Source organism: Macaca nemestrina, chromosome 2 (assembly GCF_043159975.1).
Source record: "Macaca nemestrina isolate mMacNem1 chromosome 2, mMacNem.hap1, whole genome shotgun sequence".
NCBI classification, from domain to species: Eukaryota; Metazoa; Chordata; class Mammalia; order Primates; family Cercopithecidae; genus Macaca; species Macaca nemestrina.
Genome location: NC_092126.1, coordinates 161,037,671 through 161,062,731, shown reverse-complemented (window position 1 = coordinate 161,062,731; position 25,061 = coordinate 161,037,671). Strand labels below are relative to the sequence as shown.

The following is a 25,061-nucleotide window of genomic DNA, read 5'->3' as shown; positions in this document are numbered from 1 at the left end:
GGTGTGAGTCGCTGTGCCATGCCACAATCTTCATAATATATAAAGAATTCAAAAAAAATTTTAAACCCTAAAATCCCAATAAGGAAATAGTCAAAGACCAATTATCAGAAAAAAATACAAATTACGAATAAATATGAACATATGTTCAATATCACTAGCAATCAAATAAATGTGTGTGTGTGTGTTGTTTTTTTTTTTTTTTGAGACAGAGTCTCACTCTGTGGTCCAGGCTGGAGTGCAGTGCCACTATCTTGGCTCATTGCAACCTCTGCCTCTTGGGTTCAAGTGGTTCTCATGCCTCAGCCTCCCAAATAGCTGGGATTACAGGCGTGCTCCACCATGCCCAGCTAATTTTTTGTATTTTTAGTAGAGATGGCATTTTGCCATGTGCCCAGGCTGGTCTCGAACTCCTAAGCTCAGGTAATCCACCCACCTCAGCCTCCCAAAGTGCTAGGATTGCAGGCATGAGCCACTGCACGCAGCCAAATAAATGTTAATTAAAATAATGAAATAACATTTTTCATGTAACAGGGCCTCGCTCTGTCTTCCAGGTTTGAGTGCAGTAGCGTGATCACAGCTAACTGCAGCCGCAACCTTCTAGGCTCAGGTGATCCTCCCATCTCAATCTCTTGGGTAGCTGGGACAACAGGTGCACGCCACCATGCCCAGATAATTTTTTTGTACTTTTTGTAGAGACAGGGTTTTGCTATGTTGGCCAGGCTGGTCTTGAACTTCTGGGCTCAAGCAATCCTCCTGCCCCAGGCTCCCAAAGTGCTGGGATTACAGGCATGAGCCACCATGCCCAGCCTGAAAGATTTTTAAGATAAATTTCAGTTTTGGCCAAGGAGTAGCAAAACAGGAACCCTCACATGTTCTGAAAAGAATGTAAATAGAAACCACCTTCGTGCAAAGCCCTTAGCCATATGTTTCAAAGCCTTTCATTCTTTCACTTCACAAATTGAATGTCCATTAGGTGCTCAGCCCATGATGAGATGTGGCCCTTGCCCTCACAGAAGTGACCTTCTTGAGGGGAAGAGACTTTAAACAGGTAATTATACAACCATGTGATTACAACTGTGCTAAGTGTTACTAAGAAATACAAAGTGTTCTGAGGTAATTGAATAGTCATACCTGATTTGTGGTATGGGGAAGGATAGATTTGTCAGGAAAAATGACATTTAAGCTAAGATCTGACAGAAGGAGATGAATTAATTAGGTAAAGTTGGCAGAAAGGGAAGTGAGAAAAGAGAGGCTAGACACAGGGAACTACATACACATGCGAAGGTCCTGAAGTGGGAAGAAACAAAGCCCTGGAAATACAGAAACTGAAAAATGCTTGTCTGGCCTGAGCTCAGGGAGAGAAATGATGCTGGGCCTTCCACACCACAATGGACATTTTGGTCTTTAGCCTAAGCGTAACTGGAAGCCATTTAAGTGTTTTAAGCAGAGAAATAAGATTAGATTTGTTTTCCTAAAAGTCGCCTCTGGCTTCAGTACGAGGAATGGTGTGGAAAGGGAGGGCAAGGGGTGCAGACAGACTAGGATGAGGCCATACAACTATGGTGGTGAGAGAGAGTAAGCGGGGTAACGCCCACTAGAGGACGGCTGTGGAGACAGACAGAAGCAGGCAGATGCTAGATATTTAGGATGTAAGTCACTGAGTCACAAGACACCACTCAAGACAAGCAATCAGAATGACTCAGAGGTTCTGGTGTAAGGAGTGTCACAGATAGTGCTGCTAATGATGATAATGCTCATATCCTTTGATCCAGTAACTCTCCTAGGAATCAATCCTAAGGAAGTAATCAGAAACTTTGACAAAATTTGTTTGCAAAGATGTTCACTACAGTCTTTTTAAAATTTAAAACTTGTAAGCAATCTAAGTCATCAAAACTTTAAAATTAAATTATGATACTACCAAACAATAAAATATTAGGTAGCCTTTGAAAAATCATACAATCTCAAGAGAAGCTGCTCAGAGTAAAAGAAAAAAAAAAGCAAGCTATGAAAATTAATATAACTTTATTTTTAAAATACAGAAAGGCCTACATGGGCATTCCTCAAAATATAACTAGTGGTTATCTCTGAGTAGTGGGACATTTGCAAGTCATATACTTACTAAGGGTAGTATCCAGAATATATAAAGAACTCTTATAACTCAATAATGAAAAGACAAAAACAATTAGAAAATGGGCAAAGGATTTGAACAGACATTTTTCCAAAGAAGATATACAAATGGCCAATACACACATAAAAAGATGCTCAACATTATTAGTCATTAGGGAAACACAAATCAAAACTATAATAATACTTCCCATACACTAGAATAGTTATAATTTTTTTTCTTTGTTTTTTGTACTTTTAGTAGAGACAGGGTTTCACCATGTTGGCCAGGTTGGTCTCAAACTCCTGACCTCGTGATCTGCCCACCTCAGCCTCCCAAAGTGCTGGGATTACAGGTGTGAGCCACTGCATCCAGCCTAGAATAGCTATAATTTTTAAAATGGAGTGTTGGCAAGGATGTGGAACAAACTGGAACTCTCATACATTGAAAGTGAGAATATAAAATGGTGCAGCTGCTTTGGAAAACGGTTTCTTAAAATGTTAAACACAGAATTACTGTATGACCCAGCAATTCTACTCCAAGAGAAATGAAAATACATGTCTACACTAAAACTTGTACATGAATGTTCATAGTAGCATTATTTGTAATAGCCAAAAAATGGAATGACCCAAATGTCCATCAACTGATGAATAGATAAATAAAATGTACATATTCGTACAACAGAATATTATTTGGCAATAAAAAGAACTGAAGTACTGACACATATTACAACATGGATGAACCTTGAAAACACACTAAATGAAAGAAGCGAGGCACAAAAGGGCCAATATTGAATGATTCCACTTATATGATATATTCTAAGTAGTCAAATTCATAGACACAGAAAGTAAATCAGTGGCTGCGAGGGCCTATGGTAAGGCAGAATGGAAAATGATGTCTTAATGGGTACTGGGCTTCTTTATGGGATAATAGCAATATTCCAGAATTAGATAGTAGTGATGGTTGTACAATATCGTGACTATACTAACAACCAATGAATTGCATACTTTTAAATAGCTAAAATGCTCAATTTTATGTTATGTAGATTTTATTTAATAAAAAAGAACATTGTCTTTACTAAAAGCTCAGAGTCGTTTCTCACAACCTCAGAGAGTTATTTCCCTTTTTTTTTGGTGCTTAAGTATTAACTTGAAAATGTCAAATTACTGTGTCTCATCTATAAAATGGGATAATAGCAGCACTGTCCTAAGGTTTTAGGAAGATTCAGAAAGCTAATACCATATGTGCAAAGTATTCACAATAGTGCCTGAAACAATAGCTTTAAATAAATGTTAGCTATTGGTAGTATTGTACTTGGAATCTAACCAGAATGTGAAAAAATTACTATTTCTATTTTTATCCAAATTAGTGTCTAACAGACACTTCAATGAGAGGCAGATTTCTTTGACTAAAATCAACAAGGAAAAGGCACAATTTGATTTTTATGTTATTGCTGCTGGTCTAAGATTGAATTTTAAACAGTTTGATCTTTGATTATAATGAGATGACAAAGAGTTCCAGGTATATTCAACATGCTACATCTGTCACAGGAGTACAAAGGGGTTCCAGACACCAAAAACTAAATAATTCTGTCAGCAATGCTACAAGGTCAAAATGAGAGAAAGCAGGTTGGAGCAGCAGGAAGGGAAGCTGGGGACTTTTCTAGTTCTCCTGAGCTGTTAATAGATATTAACAAGCTACTTTACCTCAATGCTTAAAAAAACTGAAATTCTAGACTACCAAACTTACCCATATTGAAATATAAGTTAAACACCAGAAAATGATTATAGACTCTCTTAGATTAGAAACAGTAATTTTAGAGTTAATGGTAAATTATCTAAATTTTAGAGTTAATGGTAATTGCTTTATCTGAAAATAAGGCAAACAAATCAAAATGTTATGTCTTCAGAAAAGAAGAGGCAAAATCTATTTGCTTAAGAGAATAAAAGAGTGAGCTTTACATATGGTTCATGTTTGTGCAATGCAAAACAGGTCAGTCAGTCAATAAAGCAGAGGGATAAAATTACAACCCAGTAATTATACAACTATAAATAGTGCCTGAAGCCACAAATAAAAGGACACATTCTACTTGAGTAAAAAGTGGACGGCACTATTAGATTAGTATTGGTCTAATAGGAACATAAATAAGAGCACATTAACAAATATTTATTTATTAAGTGTCTAACATTTAATGAACCACAATAATGTTTAGCAATATACATATAAGATACATGAACAAATACATTTTGTATGCGGTCATAAACTATAGACTGTTTTGTCTATACTTTATATAGACAAAAACAAAAAACACTTAAGCCAAACTGTTTTCCAAACTTTCCAATAAAATATTCCTGTATGCACAGTGAATGGTCAAAAAAAAAAAAAAGGATTAGAAAGCAAGGATTTTCAAGAGATCAGGAGGCCACTGCTGAGAATGCAGGGATGCTCCTGAAGAGACATTATGATAGTGATTACCTATAGTGATACCTGTGCTCATGCTTTTCATCCCCATTCTGAATCGTATCCGTTTGCCATGAAGGACCTCCGAAAGGTATTTAGCATTCCAGTGTCGTGCTGGCCAATCAAACACCATGTTACAGAAGATTGCAGGTTGTTGTAAAGACATGATAATTTCTTTTGCTTTCTCTGGCGTAAAAGGTTTGACATGTTCACCTAGAAAGAGAAATGAATAGAGCAATAGATAGAAAACTATCAAGTTTTTTCATACAATATGGAGAAAAAAATAGCGAATATTGTTTTTATCATGGCAAATCATTCTCTACAATTACAATGATGTATACATCATTTACTGCTGTTTCTATACACATATGACCTCAAAAGACCTAATTCTTTTCTTTTTTTAGATCCAGGGGTATATGTGCAGGTTTGTTACATGGGTATATTGCGCAATGCCAAGGTTTGGGTTTCTATTGAACCTATCACCCAAATAGTGACCACAGTACTCAACAGGTAGTTTTTTAACCCTTGCTCCTCTTCCTGCCTCCTCTCTTTTGGAGTTCCCAGTGTTTATTATTCCCATATTTATGTCTGTGTGTACTTGATGTTTAGCTCACACTTATAAGTGAGAACTTGTGGTATTTAGCTTTCTGTTTCTGCATTAATTAACTTAGGATAATGGCTTCCATCTGCATCCATGTGGCTGCAAGGGAAATGATTTCATTCTTTTTTATGGCTGCATAGTATTCCATGGTGCATATATATATATGAACCATATATATATATGAACATATATAAGAACATTCATATATATATATGAACATTCATATATATAAAGAACATATATATGAACATTCATATATATATATATGAACATATATAAGAACCATTCAAGTTCTTCATCCATTCCATACGGGTCTATAAGTCTAAGTACAAGGTTACCTATATTGCAGTGCACCAAATCTTCCTGGACTTGGTATGCCTGGATTCCACGTATATGAAAATGAACACCTACATTTTTTTATTATATGTTTTTAAAGTTTTGCTGTAGACTACTTGTACAGAAGGTCAAAGAACTTGAGTAATTTGTGTTTGTCTAAAGGTAAGGCTTGTTTTTAAAGATATATATGTATGTATCTCATATTTTCTTTATTCAATTCACCATTAGTGGGCGCCTAAGCAGATTCCATCTCTTAGCTATTGAGAATAATGCTGTGATAAATGCATGAGGGCAGGTGAAAAGACCTAATTCTTAAATGATTTTTCTCATACTAAATTTGAAGTGTTTAAATTTTGGTAGATATTTACAATATTCAATGTCAAAAATGAAATTTTAGTGTTAAAAAAGGCTTTCCAACTACATCTTTAAATTTTAGAAGGTGTGATTTTTTGGAAAACACTACTTCCTAAGTAGAGGATTATGTAAGAAATGCTGATGGGAACTACTCTTGAATAACTAGAGTTGCTGCAGTCAGCAACAATTCTACTTGTTATATCACAGGTTAATGCCAGAAAGACTACTGAGTCAATATAGTAGTCAACCGGGGAGGGAGAAGGATTATTTTTATTGCAATTTTAAAAGGATAAAAGATGTACTTAGATGGCAATCAATATTAATCCTTGGTTTCAACTGCATCTATAAACAGTACAGAAGAGCTGTACAAACCAACACTGTAATTTAAATAAATGTCACAGAATCATAAAATATTAATCTTGGATAGGAGAGCAAAGATTAGTATTTTTTGAATAAAAGAACAAGCAAGTTTCTCTTTTAAAGACGTCTTTTTTTTTTTTTTTTTTTTTTTGAGACGGAGTCTCGCTCTGTCGCCCAGGCTGGAGTGCAGTGGCGCTATCTCGGCTCACTGCAAGCTCCGCCTCCCGGGTTTACGCCATTCTCCTGCCTCAGCCTCCCGAGTAGCTGGGACTACAGGCGCCCGCCACCTCGCCCGGCTAATTTTTTTGTATTTTTAGTAGAGACGGGGTTTCATTGTGTTAGCCAGGATGGTCTCGATCTCCTGACCTCGTGATCCGCCCGTCTCGGCCTCCCAAAGTGCTGGGATTACAGGCTTGAGCCACCGCGCCCGGCCTAAAGACGTCTTAAGATGGCAAGTTTTTTGGGAGGTTTAAAAAATGCTTCATACTCTCTGACCCTCAAAACATATATTTATGATTATCAAGAACAATCAGCTAACCCTCTATTTTAGTAACTAACCCTTTAGTTACTTTATCTATAATTACACTGAATTCAAAACATTAAGAAAAATTCATAAATAGTCCAAATTCTTCTATCACCCAACCTTCTTCTCTATGATAAAAGGAAGAGGGATAGGGAAGGAATCATCAAAGAACTTGAGTAATTTGTGTTTGTCTAAAGGTAAGGCTTGTTTTTAAAGAAACTGAAAACTTAAATCAGTTTGGCCTCCTTTCTCAGACAAGGACAAAAACTTGGAATCCCTTCTTAAGCCCTCAGTGAAAGTCAGCAGGCTCTAAGCCCTTGGTAGATGACATTTCAGAACAATCTGTTACCTTCTACACAGTCATCATTCTAAGTGAGAAGGTCAGTGTGGATGCTCAGAGGGGAAAGGCAGGAGAGTCAGGGACTGCATGCAGTGAGGAAGAGAAGGCACCCTTGGTCTCACTGAAAAGCAGCCCCTGGTTTATCTTCAGGTGACCTCTACAAGGTAAAGAGCCCTGTAAAGGATAACATTATGTGACCCAGAATACAATTTTCTGTTTTTCCTTGAGATGGTTGCTTTTTATTGTGTTTTTCACTTTTGACATGTACAGCAACTTTGCATTCAAGTTCTTCATCCATTCCATACGGGTCTATAAGTCTAAGTACAAGGTTACCTATATTGCAGTGCACCAAATCTTCCTGGACTTGGTATGCCTGGATTCCGCGTATATGAAAATGAACACCTACATTTTTTTATTATATGTTTTTAAAGTTTTGCTGTAGACTACTTGTACAGAAGGTCAAATTTCTCCTCTACCCTCTTAAAGTCTCTAGCTGAGACTGACATAAAACAGGTTAACAGGGAAATGCATACAAACATTATTCAGAAATTTTTACATGTACATGGGAGCCCTCACAAGAAAAATGAAGACCGAAAGAAGCAGTTAGAGCTTAACATCTATATAGTAGGTTGGGCAAAGAGTAGTAAATTTTGAAAATGAGACAAGACAAAGAAGTTGGGTGAGTACAGGTAATTGTGGAAAAGTGACTGGGAAGATAAAGGTTGGTTTAACAAGGTTTGTTAGTACAGATTTCTCTCAGCCTTTATTACCCATCTTTGGTTACAAGAATGTCTTCCTTGTTCCTGGTACAGGGAGGGCAACTTTCACATGGAAGTTTTACCTCCCGCTTTTGGGAAGAAAAAGGGAGCTCAAAATGACCCTGCATCTGCTGTTTTTCAATGTTTTTTTTTCTTTTTTTTGAGACAGAGTCTTGTTGCGTCGCCAGGATGGAATGCAGTGGTGCAATCTTGGCTCACTGCAACCTCTGCTTCCTGGGTTCAGGCGATTCTCCTGCCTTAGCCTCTCAAGTAGCTGGGACTTCAGGCACGCACCACCATGCACAGCTAATTTTTGTATTTTTAGTAGAGACGGGGTTTCACCATGTTAGCCAGGATGGTCTTGATCTCTTGACCTTGTGATCCACCCACCTCAGCCTCCCAAACTGCTGGGATTACAGGGGTGAGTCACTGTGCCCGGCCTTTTCAATGCCTTTTACCCCAAATAATCAATGTACCAAAGTGGCATATTTGGGGGTGGCATATTTTGATCCCTACACTCTGAAAAGCTATAATATATTCATGATAAATAGTATTCTATTGTTCATGGCATATAAATTGGAATCATCCTTTGGGAAACAACTGGGAAAAGGAAAGAACTGTTCATTATCTCAGTAACTCATGTTATAGGAATTTACTGTAACAAATAATCATGAGCTATGTATAGCATACACATACACACACACAAATGTCTACTACCGCACTATAACAACAAAAAATGTAAACAACCTAATGCCCCAAAGCAGAAAAATATTTACTAAATTATAAGGCAATCCCATAGTATACTATACTCACTAAAAATGAGGGCTGTCTAGAAATACGTAGAGATGTGAGGTGGGAAGGGAGAGTTGGACCTGAAGTTGACTCAGAGCTATTGCAATAGCCAAGCGATAAGTATGGTACAGGCCTGAACAACAGGGGTGGCAGTGAGTAAGTGAGAGATGGTAAAGATGAAGAAATACTGAGATAATAATATCAAAGGCTATTATAACCAGAGATGTGGGGTGGGAGTCAGATGTAGCCACAAGACTGAGTTGTCTAGACTTGGTGACTTGCCAAAAGAGAAGTCAAGAGCAATAACTCATTCTGTTGGAAAGATGAGTAGTTTGCTTTTGAACACAGGCACCATAACGATACCATACATTTAATTGTTTAATGCTTCACTCTTTACAATGCACTTTTACATTAAAAGTGCTCATCTGATCTTCTAAGAAGCCTGTAAAACACAGGCAGAGACGGTAATTCATTTCCATTAACTGAAGGAAGAAATGGAAGCTTAGATGTCAGAGGACTGGAACCAGATTTATCAGGTCCCCTCAGTTCAAGTCCAGTGCTCTTTCCACTGCACAATCCTATTTCTAGAGAATTGACTGTGCAACTTAACTAGGGCTAAAAACTCAGAAGAAAAAATATAAGCTGAAAGGATACACAGGAAAGCTCAAGATCAATTCATAAATAATCATTCACATGTGCTCTGGGGAGAGAGGAATGTTTTGAGGAGCGCATGAGTTGTATGTGCATAAGCACACATGGCAGGGAGTGCTAGTTACTTTTGACAAAGACTCTTTGCTTGGCCAAACTTTAGTCAGGCTTTGATTCTTTTGCTAGGTCCATCTATGCACTTCCTTGTAAAACCCAGTTTTAGGCAAGAACCTTGCTAAGTCAGTTTAGCAAGAATTGCCCCCATCCCTGACATCTGATCAGGTTTTTCATCCTCAACCGACCTCCAGGTGATATCTGATCACCTTGGCCTGCCTTCAGCAAGAATCCTGTTAGGTTGGTTTAGCCAGATTTCCCCTTACCCCTGGTGTTTCCTCTTAGTAATTTCTCATCCACTGACTCTGCTCCTTGGCTGTAAATTCTCACTTGCCCATGCTGTCTTTGGAGTTGGGCCCAATCTCTTTCCCCAACTGAGAGACCCCGTTACAGTAGTCCTCATATCTATGGTGATGGTCCTGAATAGTCTTCCTTACCATGCTTTAACAAGTGTCACTGAATAATTTTTTCTTTAACTTCTACTTACCCAATACTCATTCTCTTCTTCCTTATTAAAAGAACTTTGGGCAACAGGAGTGACTGAAAAATTTTATTTCCCAGACTTCTTTTCAGACAGGAGTAGCCAAATATGGATAGACAGATAGATAAATAGATAGATAGGGAATATATATACACATATATAATTTCCGTGTGTGTATATATGCGCATGTGCGCGCACGCTCATGCGCACATATCGAAGTTGTAAGTCAGCCTTTTTGCCCTCATCCTTTTCTATATACTGCCTGGAAAGCAGACATAATGTTTAGCCCTCTTGAGAGACAAATGAAAGGTCCAGAAAACTGCAAACCTTAAGCAAAAGAATGCAAATATGTTCATCTTTGTGCTACTGAACCAACTACTACCTCCTGAATCCTTTTAGATTAAAAAAAAAAAAAAAACCTTCTAGTCAAGACTGTTATTAATTCATAGCTGGTATAACACCTTGCTTTCTGAGGCCTTCATTTTCAAGGATAACTATATTCTCCCTATACAGCGCTCTGTGGCTTGGGCTGGATGAATCATGGCTGGTCTGACACACAGTCTGACACACACAGTTCTAAGGTTGTAAAATACTCAACCTATGAACATTTTGCTTCTAGAACTTTAAAGGGCAGAGAAAAACAGAAGCATGAATTACTTTGGGGTAGGGATTTATTTATTCTACTTACCTTACATTAGAGCCAATAGATCACATGGCTTTGATTATTCCCAAAATGGTTCATATTTGAGTAGATATAACTGGGTAGCCTTTTATAAATATGTACACAGGTGACAGTAACACATGACTAGTGTTTTGACAAAAAAGCTACAAAGAAGTAAATATTCTCTAGCATAAAGTTAAATTTAAAAAATTTAATTATCTGATCTAAAAATCCCACACATCCCAGAGATTATTTAATAGGAGACCTCCAATACTAAAATTTGCTGAGAGAGTGCCTGGCCTAGTGACTGGTATATATTAAATGCCAAAACATTTGCTAAATGAATGAAAGCACTATGAAGTGTGTGCAAAGCAGAGTAGTAGGATGTTCATAATAACAGGAAATTAGCATATTTACAGAATTTCAGGCCCATCGTGAAATAAAACAATCAGCTGGTTGTGAGATAAAACTAATTTGGCTTCTGATAATTTAATCAACAATAAACTGGGCCATTAAATTAATGAATTTAAATGTTACAATTTCCTTTAAAGAAGAATGCGATGCTACCCTCTATTAATTAAACAGCCTACGGATGCACCCAGTTACTCCATGCTAGAAATATTTTGCAAAGAGCTATAAAAATTCTGAAGCAACCTCAACAGTCTTCAAAGGATAAGGGTATTTAGGTCTAAACTTGCAGCAGGTAGTAATTTTTAACTAGATGACTTAGAAACTGCTGAAAAAAACAGATTAGTGATCTGGGTATTACACAGTAATTTTTTTCTCTCTCCAAATGTAGCACGTTCTCCAGTCAATTTATTACAGCCTTAGTTAACAACTAATTCTTTGGAGATAGTGAAACATCATCACAAATAAATTGCATCCTTCTCAGTAATTTTTTAAAATTAATGCAAAGTACAAGATAATTTGAAACCTAATTTCTCTGAGTATGCCAACTATCTGGTGTCAGTCAATTAACACCTGGCCTGGATTTGTATCTGAGATTTCAACTTTAAGACAAGAATAAGGAACATTTACCATGTGTCCAGAATACTCCGAATATTAATAGAATATAACAAAAATCTTGAAATTATACCTTGTCTCTCATCAGGTATAATTTTAATGAAAAAATTAAAAAGATTTTTAAAAACCTTCAGAAGTTGACATAAGAGTAAGTCTCACATTACAATACAGAGACTCACTATAATGATATAGCATGAATTTAAAACTGGGTCCTGGCACAGTGAGATGATTTATTTCTGAATGTATACATCTAAGTATATATGTGGTGTTTCATCAGACAACTATTGTATATACATATGAGAAATTTTAAAACCTCTGGAATGGTAGATATTAGGGCAAAACATAATGACCATTTGGGCCATGTTAGAAAAACCCGACGGAATCGTGCAAGTACTAGCTAACAAAATGACTGGATTAGTACTAAAGACTGAATGGTAAAACTTACACCAAAAAGAATTTTTCATTTTGTAGCCACTATTTTAAAATGTCAACACAAACTAAGAAAATTCTCCTGAAAGGCAACATAATGCTTAAGTAAAATGATGGCTAACCATAAACCCTTTGAATTTCAATGTCTAGAAGGTGATGTCTATCACTGAAAAAAACCACAAACGTTAGTGCCGCGGCCGTTATGACCTAGCCTTATCAATACCAATGCTTGGTGTGGCAGTGAACATGCGGGAAGTTCAGGCTGGGCACCTGAGACAGTTACATGCTGGACAGTTACCAAAGGTTCATGAGCCTTTTAGTTTCTTTCCATCCTCCTACACTTACAACGTTTGTCCATTTAACCCAGAAAACTTATCTTTACCTCAAAAAATGGCTCGTAAATTCAAAAGTAATACTAGTCTTAAACCAAAGCAAGAAAAAGGAAATCTGTCTATATTTTAAGTGAAGTTAACACTAGAAGGAATGACATCTCAAATACTAAAGGTTTTTGCAATGTACCTCCAAAATTTCTACCAAAATGTTTCCACTGAAGCCCAGCCTCCCCTAAGTGAATTTTTGATAATTTAAAATAAATGATTATTTTATCTTACTTTTCCTCAAAAATATTCAACAGCAAGGTCTTGAAAAGACATCTGCACACCCATGTTCACAGCAGCACTATTATAATAGCTAAGTGGTGAAAACAACTTAAACGTCTGTTGACAAATGGATAAGCAAAATGCTTACACATGCAATGGAATGTTATTCCGCCTTAAAAAGGGAGGAAATTCTATCATATACTACAACATGGATGAACCTTGAAGACAGTATGCTAACTGAAACACGCCAGTCACAAGAAGATAAATGCTATATGATTCCACTTATATGGAGTATCTAAAGTGGTCAAATTTCTAGAAACTGAAAATAAAATGGCAGTTACCAGGGACTGGGGGAAGAGAAGAAAGGGGAGTTACTGTTTAACGGATGTAGAGTTCCAGATTTGCAAGACGAAAAAGCTCTAGAGATCGCCTTCCCAATGATGTGAATCTACCTAACACTACTAACACTTAAAAATGGTTAACATGGTACATTTTATGTTATACGTTTTTACCACAATAAAATAAATGGTATTGTTTTTCTGATACTCATTATTACCAAGCATTCAGTGAAATTAAAAATTTTATCTACATTATGAATTACATATGGATTCTAACATGGGAATTTTTTACTTTTTGAGATAACACAGGCTTTTGCTTTTCTTTAAACTCCTCCACCCTTTGCCCTTTAAAATGAGAACAAAAATGACATGGTATGTGTCGCCAGCTGAAAAAGAGTAAATCCAGTTATGTAGGAATGTTCATTCTAAATGAAAATCAATTCCATACAACTCTAGATGAGATATTTCCTCAGGAAGCACTGGAAGAAGAGTTACTAACACATTCTTCTTCTCTTCATCAAGGCATAATCTTGGCTATAACTAAAAACTAAAAAACAGCCCAATAGAAAGAAATATAATAACCTCAGTTTGAAAGACAGAATCACACTCAAATAACTGCAATTTTTAATTTCAATGAATGCTTCAATCAATGTATGATTATGAGAATAACATTTCACATTCAGAATTTAAATTGATTCTTAATTAACAATAAGTAGTTTCATGTTTGTTTTTAATTATTTCTAAGCTGTTATTTCAAACAAACAATATCACATTCTTGAAGGCAAACCTCTTACTTTTATCTCCCTACAGATTAGTCCAGTGCGTGGCATAAAATGATGCTAAACAAATTTTTTTTTCAAATAACTGTATAAGAATACCTGATTTTTAGCAATGTATAAAACTTTATTGAAACTAAGCACTTCTGTATAATGAGCTATCAAGCATAACCAAGGTGATCAATTCTATGATTTTATGCTCACCTCTACCGGTTACCCTTTCCTGCTCCCAATCACTGACTCACTCCTAATCATCCTCAACCCTATGGCGACCATGCCAAAGCTTCTTTTTTTTTTTTTTTTTTTTTTGAGACAGGGTCTGGCTCTGTTGCTCAGGCTGGAGTGCAGTGCAGTGGCATGATCTCAACTCACTGCAACCTCCGCTTTACAGGTTCAAGCGATTCTTGTGCCTTAGCCTCCCACGCAGCTGGAACTACAGGTGCGTGCCACCATGCCCAGCTAATTTTTGTATTTTCTGTAGAGACAGGGTTTCACTATGTTGCCCAGGCTAGTCTCAAATTCCTGAGCTCAAGAGATCTGCCTGCCTCGCCTCCCAAAGTGCTGGGATTACAGGCGTGCACCAACACGGCTGGCTGCTTCTTCACTCTGAAGTCTCCAGCACCTTCTCTACTTCCTTACTTTTGTGGTGCCTTGCTCTATTTTTCTGCAAAGACTGAAACCCACGATTTTTCTCTTCTTCACTTCAACATTTCTGTTTTTACCCTGCTCTTCTCTGGACTCAATGGATACAAGTCTTCCTCTTTTTCACCCAGGTTCTCTGTCACTATTTCTACTCTAGTAGAATCAGTCTCCTCACCTGGCTCATCTTCAAGAAATTATCCAAGGAAGCACAAACCAACCCAATTTCTATTAGTTCCTTCTCCTCTCAGCCTCCAAAGTACTTCATGTGTATCATACTGAGTATTATATCCCAGCTAATTACATCTGACCTTTTGGATATGTCTTATACTACAGGTCTTTTTATCTATGTCTTTATTGCCAAAAATGATATTTATAAGCTATTTTGGGGCAAAGACTGTCTTCTGCTTTACCACATGAAAAAGGTCTGTTTACCATATGCCATTCAAATACTTTTTGATCATGGAATAAGTTTGCTCAAAAAGGAACTTTTCAGCTGGGTGCAGCGGCTTATGCCTGAAATCCCAGTGCTCTGGGAGGCTGAAGTAGGGGCATCACTTAAGGTCAGGAATTCGAGACGAGCCTGGGGAACACTGTGAGACCCTGTATCTACAAAAATAAAAAATAAACAAAAAATTTTTTAAATGAACTTTTCTATGACTCCCATTGTATTCATCATTGTACTGAATGTACCAACCCTTTCACTTGACTTTATTTAATGTATTTATTTTTCTCATTCTCTTACATAACATCTCTAATTTCTTCTTTCAGTTTCAACATCAGTCACTAAGGCTGGCACTTTCTATTAATAATAAAAATGGTCACCATTCCTGAATATCCAATTCCTGCCAGATACTATGCTAGATAATCTACACATATTAACTCTAATCTTCACAATGATCATGCATTTTACAGAGGAGGAAACTCAGGCTCAAAGGGATTAGGTACCTTGTCCTCCAGTCTTTCTCCCTCCAATCAATCTTCTACCCTTCAGTCACAGTGATCTTCCTACAACCAAAATTAATCATGTTATTTCCCTCACCTAAAGCTCTTTAAGGCTTCCTACTATCTTAATGTCTAGATTCCTTAACCAGGCATAAGGTAACCTTTAGGATACCTCTTTTCTTACCACTCCTGACACTGCTTTCAGTTCTTGGCCAATGTCATGCTTTCTCCTTCTGCCTCTGGACTTGGCATGGAGTGCCCTTATTCATTCATTCAACAAACGTGGCATGTGCCAACTATGTGCCTGGCATTGTACTTGCAGCTGGGCACACGGCAGTGAATGAAACAGACATAGGTCCTGCCCTCAAGGTACTTACAATCTAATGGAAAAAACAAATAATAAATACAGATTGTAGTAAGTAAAATGACAGAAGCAGGATGCTGTATTCCAGAACATCTAGGGTTGGGGGGTGCAAGAGAAATCACAGTGACTGTTTTAGATAGTTTGGTCTCTTAAGGTCTCAGGTGGTGACATACTTTAAAACCTAAAGATTAAGTCAGCTATGTGAAAAGCGAGAGGGGAGGTGAGTGACAAGAGATCCTGCTAAAGACATCAGCAGAGCCCAAACCAAGGCCACGGTTAAGAGTCTGGGTTTTATTCTAACTTCTAAGGGCAATGTAATTCACTGAAGAATTTTACATAAGGAAGAGTCACTTTTTGCTGCTGAATGGAGAAGGGATTAGAGGGGTACAAAATAGAAAACAGAGACACAAGTCAGGAAGATACAGTAGTAGTTGAGGTGAGAAAATGCGGATGATTTGAAGTGGGTCTGATAGTGAAGGAGGAAAAAAGTAGACAGATTAGATGCAGAATTGACCTGACTTGCAAAGTCATCACCTGAAATTAAGAAAGAGGCAGAGAGAGGTTATAGAGTTTGGGGATTTGTCATTGGAGAAAGTCGGTAGGCTCACTAGAGAAACAGAGGATCAAAGGGATCTCAAGCCCATACTGGCTGAATATTCAAGAGTTTGGCCATTTTCACTTTATACGGTCATCAATTTGTGCAGGACTTTTTCCAGCAAAGTTCAGGCGCATAGTGCAGGTAGAAAGTGGGCAAAAGGTTGACTTCATCCAGAGTAAGAGTTTTGTCAGAAAAAGGTGCAGGAAGGGACAACAGAATTTTTCAAAGGAACGACATACATTCTGGATAAGGGGGTGCAGTGGATAGAAAATGGAAAAATCAATGCAATGGAGGTATAGATGAAGGTCAAGAATTGTCTCCCTAGTAGAAAGTGGTCAGATAGTAGAAGGCTATAATTTGTTTCTTCTGCTTGGAATGGGGGTTCAGCAAACTATCTGATCCCTAAATACATCCATCCTTTTCTGCTCCTTGACTTCCTGAACCCAGCACCACTACCTGAGTTTGCCACCATCTCATCCAATCAGAAAGGCTCACCTCAGCGGATCACAGGGTCAAGAAATCGAGACCATCCTGGCCAACATGGTGAAACCCCGTCTCTACTAAAAATACAAAAATTAGCTGGGCATGGTGGCGCGCTTGTAGTCCCAGCTATTCGGGAGGCTGAGGCAGGAGAATTGCTTGAACCTGGGAGGCAGAAGTTGCAGTGAGCCAAGATCGCCCCACTGCACTCCAGCCCGGTAACAGAGCGAGACTCCGTCTCAAAAGAAAAAAAAAAAAAAAAAAAGGCCGACCTCAAACTATTCCCTCCTTGAAGCATTTATGTTCTCTCCACTGAGATCCCTCCTCCTGATAACAACCCTCACAGAGTGTACTACTGGTAGACTAGTTCAGGTGAACATATAGTAAGTCATTCTTTTCCCTTTCTAGGCTCCTTTGGAAAAGGTATTGTTATAAATATTCAAAAGTCTCTGGATCCCGCGACAGTATCCAGAACAGAGCGCTGCACGGTGCAATCATTCAATAAATAATAACAGGGATCTCAGGCTCATGGGTCTCCAAACCTCATCTCCACTTGCTAAACCAGGGTTCACTGAAATAGAATAAAAGCGCATAATCCCTGTTCACAAGTCTCAGATAACTCCCATTAATCTCAAAGGTTGCCTTCTATTTCACAAATTTAATTTTAATCCCAGCATTCAAAACACCCCTATTTAGCTAACGATGGGCAAATATAAAACAAAACAAAACAAACACCCCATGCGTGAAACAGCACTGGTAGGCTACCCTATGACGATCAAAAATCTGGATGCCACAATTCGAGAAATGCCACGCTCGCTAGAAAATACAGAATTTTCTTCATAGTCCAATGCAAGGCCAGAGAGACCTGGGACGGGGCTAAGGCAAACGGCCCCACGAGGGGTGCCACGAGAGTCAACTGGTATTGGGTTTGTACTCAGGGTCTGACCTCAGCCTGGCACCTACCTTCCTCCCCTCCAGCCCCAGCTGCAAGGATCACAGGAGTGGTCGCCTCGGAGCCTGCTGCCATGGCTACCGCAAGGCGGGTTCTGCCGGAACCCAAGGCGGAGCGGAGCTGGGGTGGGGTCAGGGTAGGGACCAAGCTCCGGGACCCGAAGCTGCACCACAGGAAGGAGCCCCGGCGGCTCCCGCCCGCCTCCTACGGAAACGCAGGCGCTCACGTGGAGGTCACGTGATGGATGCTGGGCGGGACCACGCAGCTTTGTTTTGATACCCCGGGTGTGGAAATACGAACACGTGGTCTGAGTTGTGGCGCTTTTTTACCTAACCCGGACCTTAGGCTTCTTTCCTGTAGTTTTAGCTTCGTTTCTGTGTCTCCTTTTCTAGTCAGATCCTTGCTTTCCGCCTCGGCTTTTCTCCACCCTAGATGATTGGAGTTTTAGGGGAAGGTTTGACGCTTTATGGGGCTCCGGCGGTGGGATGGGTCTCTGACTTCAGCTTTCGCGAGCCGCTCTTGGCAGCCTTGAATGCGAGGCTAGCTCACGCTTCTCTTACACCTCTCTTGCCCTTCTGGTAGCAACCTGACTCCTTCTAATTTTAGTGGCCGCCGGGAAATACGAACCTTGGGCAAAGAATCCTGTGATTGCGTTCCCTGTGACTCATTTCCCGATGCAGACAAGCCAAATTGCTTGACTTAGGTTTTCAAGGACACTAATCCACAGCTGTCAGGCTTCTGGATTTGTATACCAAAATAAACAAACAGCTGTGTGAAGAGATCAACAACCACCTTTCTTCTCGTTTACCCTGTGGTCAAATCATAATCACTGGAGATGGATCTGGGTCACTTTGGGGCAAAAATCTTACAACTTTACTGGATATACCTTTATTGCTTGCCTATTAAGTGACAGACGAAATGGGTAAAAAAAAGTTTACATATATATGAATGGAATTGGCTAGTTTGCAATCTCCTCTTTGGATATGGAAGACAAAAAAAAAAATAACAAAAATAGGCAGTACTTATTGTACATAAATGATTTTTATGAGATAATCCCCTGGGACCAACTACGCCTAAATCTTATCCTCTGCCTATAATTTCTGAAGTTATTAACTCAACAAAAATAAGAATAAGCCCAAAATAGACGCAAGCATTAGGTTAAGTGAGCACAGGTCACTGAGTTGTTTATTACGCACAAGATCTAACTTGGACACTTCCTCCAAACACCCCAGGGTTCCTTGCCCAACCTCCTCGAATACAGCCTCTCTGCAAGTTTCCCTCTCCCCGACTCAGCCGCGCTTGTCCCTGCCTTTTCAGCGCTACCTGCCCTCAGTCTGGGACCTGGCTCCTTTCCTCTCGCCGGTGTCTCCTAGCCACCGGCGGAGTGGAGGGCGGACCCCAGCCTCCTTGCCGCCTGCCCCGCCTCCCCGCCGGCCCGGCTCGGGCCGCGCAGGCGCACGAGGCGCGGCCCGGAGGCCGAGGGCGACCACAGCAGCCTCCGCCTCCCACCGCTCCGTACGATTCTGCCCTGGGCTAGTCGGCGGTGACCTGGACTGAGCCCGGCATTGGCTTCGCGCGCGACGCGTCGCCATGGGCTCTCGTTGGAGCAGCGAAGAGGAGAGGCAGCCGCTGCTGGGGCCCGGGCTCGGGCCTGGGCTGGGGGCCTCCTGGAGAAGCCGGGAGGCGGCGGCGGCGCTGCCCGCGGCGGTCCCCGGTCCCGGGCGGGTGTACGGGCGCCGCTGGCTGGTGCTGCTGCTCTTCTCGCTGCTGGCGTTCGTTCAGGGCCTGGTCTGGAACACCTGGGGTCCCATCCAGAACTCGGCGCGCCAGGCCTACGGCTTCTCCAGCTGGGACATCGCGCTGCTCGTGCTGTGGGGGCCCATCGGCTTCCTGCCCTGCTTCGCATTCATGTGGCTCCTGGACAAGAGAGGTGAGGGGTCGGGGAGCGCCAGCCCGCGCTGTCTCCTCGGGGAGCCGGGGCCTGCCCGCGCTCCAGGCCTGCCAGCCGCCTCCCTTGGCCCCGGCATAGGGGTTGTGTGAGGTGATGGAGTGTTGCTAGCATTCCATTTCTGATTTAGGAACCCTCCGTCCCCAAAGCGACAAATGTGGGAAGGCTACCTTGCAAATGTTTATGTTTTTATCAGGCCGTTTATGCAACACCAGGGATTTAAGCGATCTCTAAATGTTCAAGTTTTTACATATTGTGAACATCAGAGCATGCCCGTGCACGTGCAGTGTGTTTTACACCTGACAAAAATGACTGATGCTTTGACTTCAAAGGGATTTGGGGATGTTGAGGGTGAAAAGGTCGGAAAATAGATTGATGGTGCCCAGATGTAAGGAAATAATGAGTTGGTTTTGTGTAATAAATGACTTCAGCCCAGGAAGAGCTATTGGGAAACTCAGATCTGACACTTTGGTTTCTGGAAGGTGGTACTCGGCAGCTTTAAAATGTGTGTATGTGGCTTTCTCAGTTGAGAGTTGCGACTTTCAATTAAAGCTTGCAGATGAGTGAAGATGCTTTCTTAGAATGGTACCCTCGACATCTCTCTTTACCACTTGTCAGTGTGATTCTCTGAGGAGAAAAAAAAAAAAAAAAAAAAAAGCCATAGGACTGAGAATCAAGGCATACGTACCACATAAGTATGGATAAATGATTAGTAGTGACAGTCTACCCTCAAGAGGCTGTTGTGCAAGATTTTATATTTATTAATTGAATAATGCTTGGGAGCTACTTTGTACAGTTTCTATTCAACGTTTTATAAGTTTTGTTGCAATGAGTTCTTTAGTCAGATTTAGAAGGTTGTCTTAGTTCACTGGAGCTGCTATAACAAAATACCATAAACAGGGTAGTTCTTAAACACAGAAATTTATTTCTCACAGTTCTGAAGGCTGGGAAGTCCAAGATGAAGGCTCAGGCAAAATTGGTGTCTGGTGAGGGCCTGCTTCCTACACAGTGGTCTTTTCATTATAACATAAGATGGAAGAAGGGGTTGGGGATCCCTCTGAGGTCTGTTTCATACAGGCAGTAATCCAATTCACTTGGGTTCCACCCTCATAACCTAATCACCTTCCAAAGTCTGTACCTTCTTATTCCATCATTTTGAGGGTTAAGATTTCAAAATGTGAATTTGAGGCCAGGCACAGTGGCTCAAGTAATCCCAGCACGTTGGGAGGCTGGGGTGGGAGGATTGCTTGAGCCCAGGAGGTCGAAGCTGGAGTAAGCTGTGATGGCACCACTGCACTCTGCCCTGGGTAACAGGGCAAGACTCGTCTCAGAAAAATAAATGAATAAACAAAATATAAATTTGAGGGGAACACATTCAGACCTCAGCAAAAGTCAAGTGTAGGTAGGTATAGAATTGCAATTGTCTGACATGTAGTTAGCACTCAAAATTAGTTGGTTATTAAGAGAGTAATAATGGCAGGGTCATGTTAGTAGCTGTGCTTCCTTCTCTCCTCCTTCACTGGAATTACTTCATTGGAATTCATGTGAAAAAGACTAAGGAATAGTTGACTGTAAATTCCTTAATGATCAACAATGTAATGTAGCTGCTAAAAAAGAAAGGACAGTTTTAGGCATAGAAGCATGGTGTCCAAAACAAGAAGCGAATTAGTTTGATAGGCTCTACATTAGTGTTTAGTTCTGAGCTTGATTCTGAGAAGGCCATTTGACAAACTGCAGAACTTTGAAGGTTCTGCCACAAGAATGATAAAGGGTATAAAAATCATGATGTGTAAAGTGAAGGGAACTTGGGTATATCACACTTCAAAAAGAAACTTGAGGCAAAATATAGACTGTGAAGATCAAGTAAAAGAGGAATTAGACTTATGTGTAGTTCTAGAAGGAAGAACTAGACTGAGTCAAGTTACAAAGGAATGTAACTCAAAGCAATACAAGGAAGGACCTTCTAACAAAGATATCCAGCCCTGAATGGGTGTGTCTTGACAGCTGTAGAACTTCCAGCTACAGCAAATACTTTTGCAGAAGATGTGTACTAGATACCGAGGAAGGGCTTCTCCTACCAAATGGAGATTTTCTTTGCGTTTTTGTTGTTTGCTTTTAAACTAAATATTGATTTTCTTTGGGTTTCTGCTGGGCTCAGTGGCTCACGTTTGTAATCTCAGCACTTTGGGAGGCTGAGGTGGGTGGGTCACTTGAGCCCAGGAGTTAGGGACCAGCCTGGGCAACATGGTGAAACTCCGACTCTACAAAAAATACAAAAATTAGTCGGACATGTTGACATGCGCCTGTAGTCTTAGCTACTGGGGAGGCTGAGGCTGGAGGATCAATTGAGCCCAGGAAGTAGAGACTGCAGTGAGTCATGATCGCTCCACTGCACTCCAGCCTGGGTGACAGAATGAGACCCTGTCTCAAAACAAACAAACAAACAAACCCAAAGAAGTACTTTACCTATCATCAATGTTACAATAATATTTTTTTAAAAAGAAAAAAGATTTTGTTTCCGCTGATGTATTTTTCTTCTGTTCCAGGATTCAGTCTGGGGTCCTCTGTTGCATTTAGTTGTTATTTCTCTTTAGTTTCCTCCAATCTGCGATAATTCCTTGGTCATTCCCTTAACAAGTTTGGCTAAATTCAGGGGAAAATGCTGAGCTGTAGTTTCTTTTTATTTTAATCAGGAGCATTTTTCAGTATTATTCCCCAAATTTAGCCAACCTTGTTTTTTATGGTAGAAAAATGTTAATTTGCACCCTTCTTATTATAATTGTACCTACTATCCATCCGTGGCAGGATAAATTAGAAACTACCTGTTCACTTTATAAAATAAGGTACTTCAGTTCTTCAGTAGTTCTTGTGACTATATGGTGAATTCAATTTTATATTTTCCTTTGATTGAAGCAATAAAAAATATATTTTAAAATTCTCTTTATTAGGAAGTAGTTTTCATTTTTAGTAGAAGAAAGCAAATACACTTTTATATGTTGGCTTTCCTGCTACAGGTGTTCCATCTACACACGTAGAAAGAAAGTTCTTTCTTGCTTCTGGCATCCTTGGGTACTAAAACGTCTTTTTTTTTTTTTTTTTTTTTTGAGACAGAGTCTCACTTGGTCACTCAGGCTGGAGTACAGTGGTGTGATCTTGGCTCACTGCAACTTCAGCCTCCCTGGGCTCAGGTGATTCTCCCGTCTCAGCCTCTGAGTAGCGGAGACTACAGGCATGCACCACCAAGCCCGGCTAGTTTTTTATATTTTTTGCAGAGACGGGTTCTCACCATGTTGCCCAGGCTGGTCTTGAACTCCTAGGCTCAAGCAAGGCACTAAAGTGTCTTGTACCCTGGAGGGTAGGTGGTTCTTGGTCTTTGTGCTGCCTCAAGCCCCAGCCTGATTAGTATGGAAGAAAGACTGGTTATCTTCCTAAAATGGGTTTGTACCTTCCCACCCTTTTTCATTTACCAGCAAGGAGACAGAAAAGGACTAGCTAGAGAGATCATAGAGCCAAGACCAAGTGTGCCCTCGAAGCTAACTAAAAGTTTCAAGGAGATGGCAACCCAGTGTGTTCCATGCACTGGGGATATGGCCCTCACAGACCTTCCTCCTAATAGGGAGATCGAGACAGCAAACAAGAAAAGCAAATATTTAGTATGTCACCTGGTGATATTGATACATGGTTTGGAGAAAAGCAATGTAAAGGAGGAAGGGAATGTGATAGGGTGGTATTATACTTTACATAGGGTTTTGGGAAGGCATCACTGATAAGGTGTATTTGAGCAGACACCTGAAGGAAAAATGACACCTGACATGTTCGTTCTGGAGAAGACTGTTTCTGGCAAAGGGAACAGCAAAGATAAAGATTCCAAACTTGTCTGGCATATCCAGGAAAGAGCAGTGAGGCTTTTGTGGCTGGAGTAGAGCCAGTGAGGGAAACAGTGGTAGGAAATGAGGTCAGAGAGGTAGTGAGAGGCCAGGAGATACAGGGCCCTATAAGTCATTCTTAAATGGCATCTCAAAATGGCATCTCAGCCATTATCAAGTGAGGAGGCCTCACTCCATTGACAGGCTTTCCGTGGAAGAGTAAAACAATGACTACGCTCTTCTCTTTAGGACAAGAGCCAGAACAGGGAGACAAGTTAGGCTAGTAGAACAACCCAGATGGGAGCTGATGGTGGCTTTTGACTAAGGTGATAGTGGAGGATTTGAGAAGTGGTTAGATTGCAGATATGTGTTGAAAGTAGATTCACCAGTATTTGTTGAAGGATGAGATGTGGAGCGTGAAGGAAGGAGACGAGTCTAAGCTGTTTCTCAACTTTTTAGTATTACTGATTGGGAGAATAGAGCTTCAATTTACTGATTTGTGGAAGACTGTAGAAAGAGCAATTTTGGAACAGATGGCATGGAGATCAGGGATTTGAAATGCCTATTAGATATCCAAGTAGACAGATTAAGCTGTCAATTGAATATACAAGTATGGAGTTAAGGGGAGAGGCCTGTGCAGCATATTTGGGAGTTGTCAGCCTATAATGGTATTTAAAGTCATGGGTCTGGTTCAAGCTCATTCTTATTGGTTAAAAAAAAAAAGAAAGAAAGAAAAAGAAAAAAATGTGTAAAAAGTGTTGTGGGACTGGGTGAGATCACCTGTGGAGAAGGGTGGAGCTTCCCTGGAGTAGAGGACTGAGCCTTGGGGCATTACAACATTTAGAGGTTGGGAAGACAACAAAGAACCAGCTAGTGAGGACTGAGAATAGAGCACTGGATTTAGCAACATGGAGATCTTTTGGTGTCCTTTAAAAGAATCATCTCCCTGGAATGATGTGGTGAGTCTGAAATAAAATGCAACGAGAAGAATCAAAGACAGTGAGTGTAGACATTTCTTTCAAGAAGTTATGCCATAAAGGGCAACAGAGAAATGGGCAGTAGCCAGAGGGAATGTGGGTACTAAGGAGGTTTGGGTTTTGTTTTGTTTTTTTCTTTTTTCGGTAAGAGATACTAAAGCATATCTATATAATGCAACATCGTAACAGTTCCATAAAAAGGGGGAAATTGATGATGCTGGAAGGAAAGGGAGGAACTGCTGTAGCCATGTAGGCAAGATGGGATGCGGTCCTCCAGGGCACAGGTAGACAAGTTGGCCTTAGATGGAAGCATTGACAGTTGATTCTTTAGTAGTAACAGGAAAGAAGATAAGAGTATACACATACAGATGCAGATGATGGATGATAAGAGCTTGTAGAAGTTATCTTTGCTTTTTTCCCCCTCAGAAAAATAAGAAACAGAATGATCCCCTGATGAGGGAGGATACAAATGATCCCCTGAATAGGGGAACAGAGAGAGAGGATACAAATAGGGAATAAATGAGAGAGGATAAATTATGAAACTATTTTATGGAAAAATGAAGGACACATGGTTTAGGAAGTTGTAGTAGGATTG

At 40.1% G+C, this 25,061-nt stretch overlaps 2 protein-coding genes across 5 annotated transcripts in view; one reads left to right on the top strand and one right to left on the bottom strand.

Annotated features, from left to right (window-relative positions):
- Window positions 1-17,885, bottom strand: part of LOC105470278 (HSPB1 associated protein 1) — a 49,977-nt gene extending 32,092 nt beyond the window's left edge. For 2 of the 4 annotated variants that reach the window (XM_024789275.2, XM_011722093.2), the window contains exons 1-2: window positions 17,687-17,883; window positions 4,592-4,777 (exon numbers count right to left, since the gene is read on the bottom strand). In XM_024789275.2, the coding sequence (XP_024645043.1) occupies window positions 4,592-4,777; window positions 17,687-17,750 (250 nt within the window). In that variant the 5' untranslated portion in view covers window positions 17,751-17,883. Of the gene's footprint in view, window positions 1-4,579; window positions 4,778-17,686 lie in introns of all 4 variants that reach the window. The other 2 variants (XM_011722095.3, XM_011722092.3) reach the window with 2 other exon arrangements.
- Window positions 17,886-19,130: 1,245 nt separating this feature from the next.
- The window catches only part of SLC49A4 (solute carrier family 49 member 4), an 89,440-nt gene continuing 83,509 nt past the window's right edge, over window positions 19,131-25,061 (top strand). Inside the window, exon 1 of the mRNA XM_011722091.3 lies at window positions 19,131-19,605. Coding sequence (XP_011720393.2) covers window positions 19,266-19,605 — 340 coding nt within the window. The 5' untranslated portion in view covers window positions 19,131-19,265. The remainder of the gene's footprint in view (window positions 19,606-25,061) is intronic.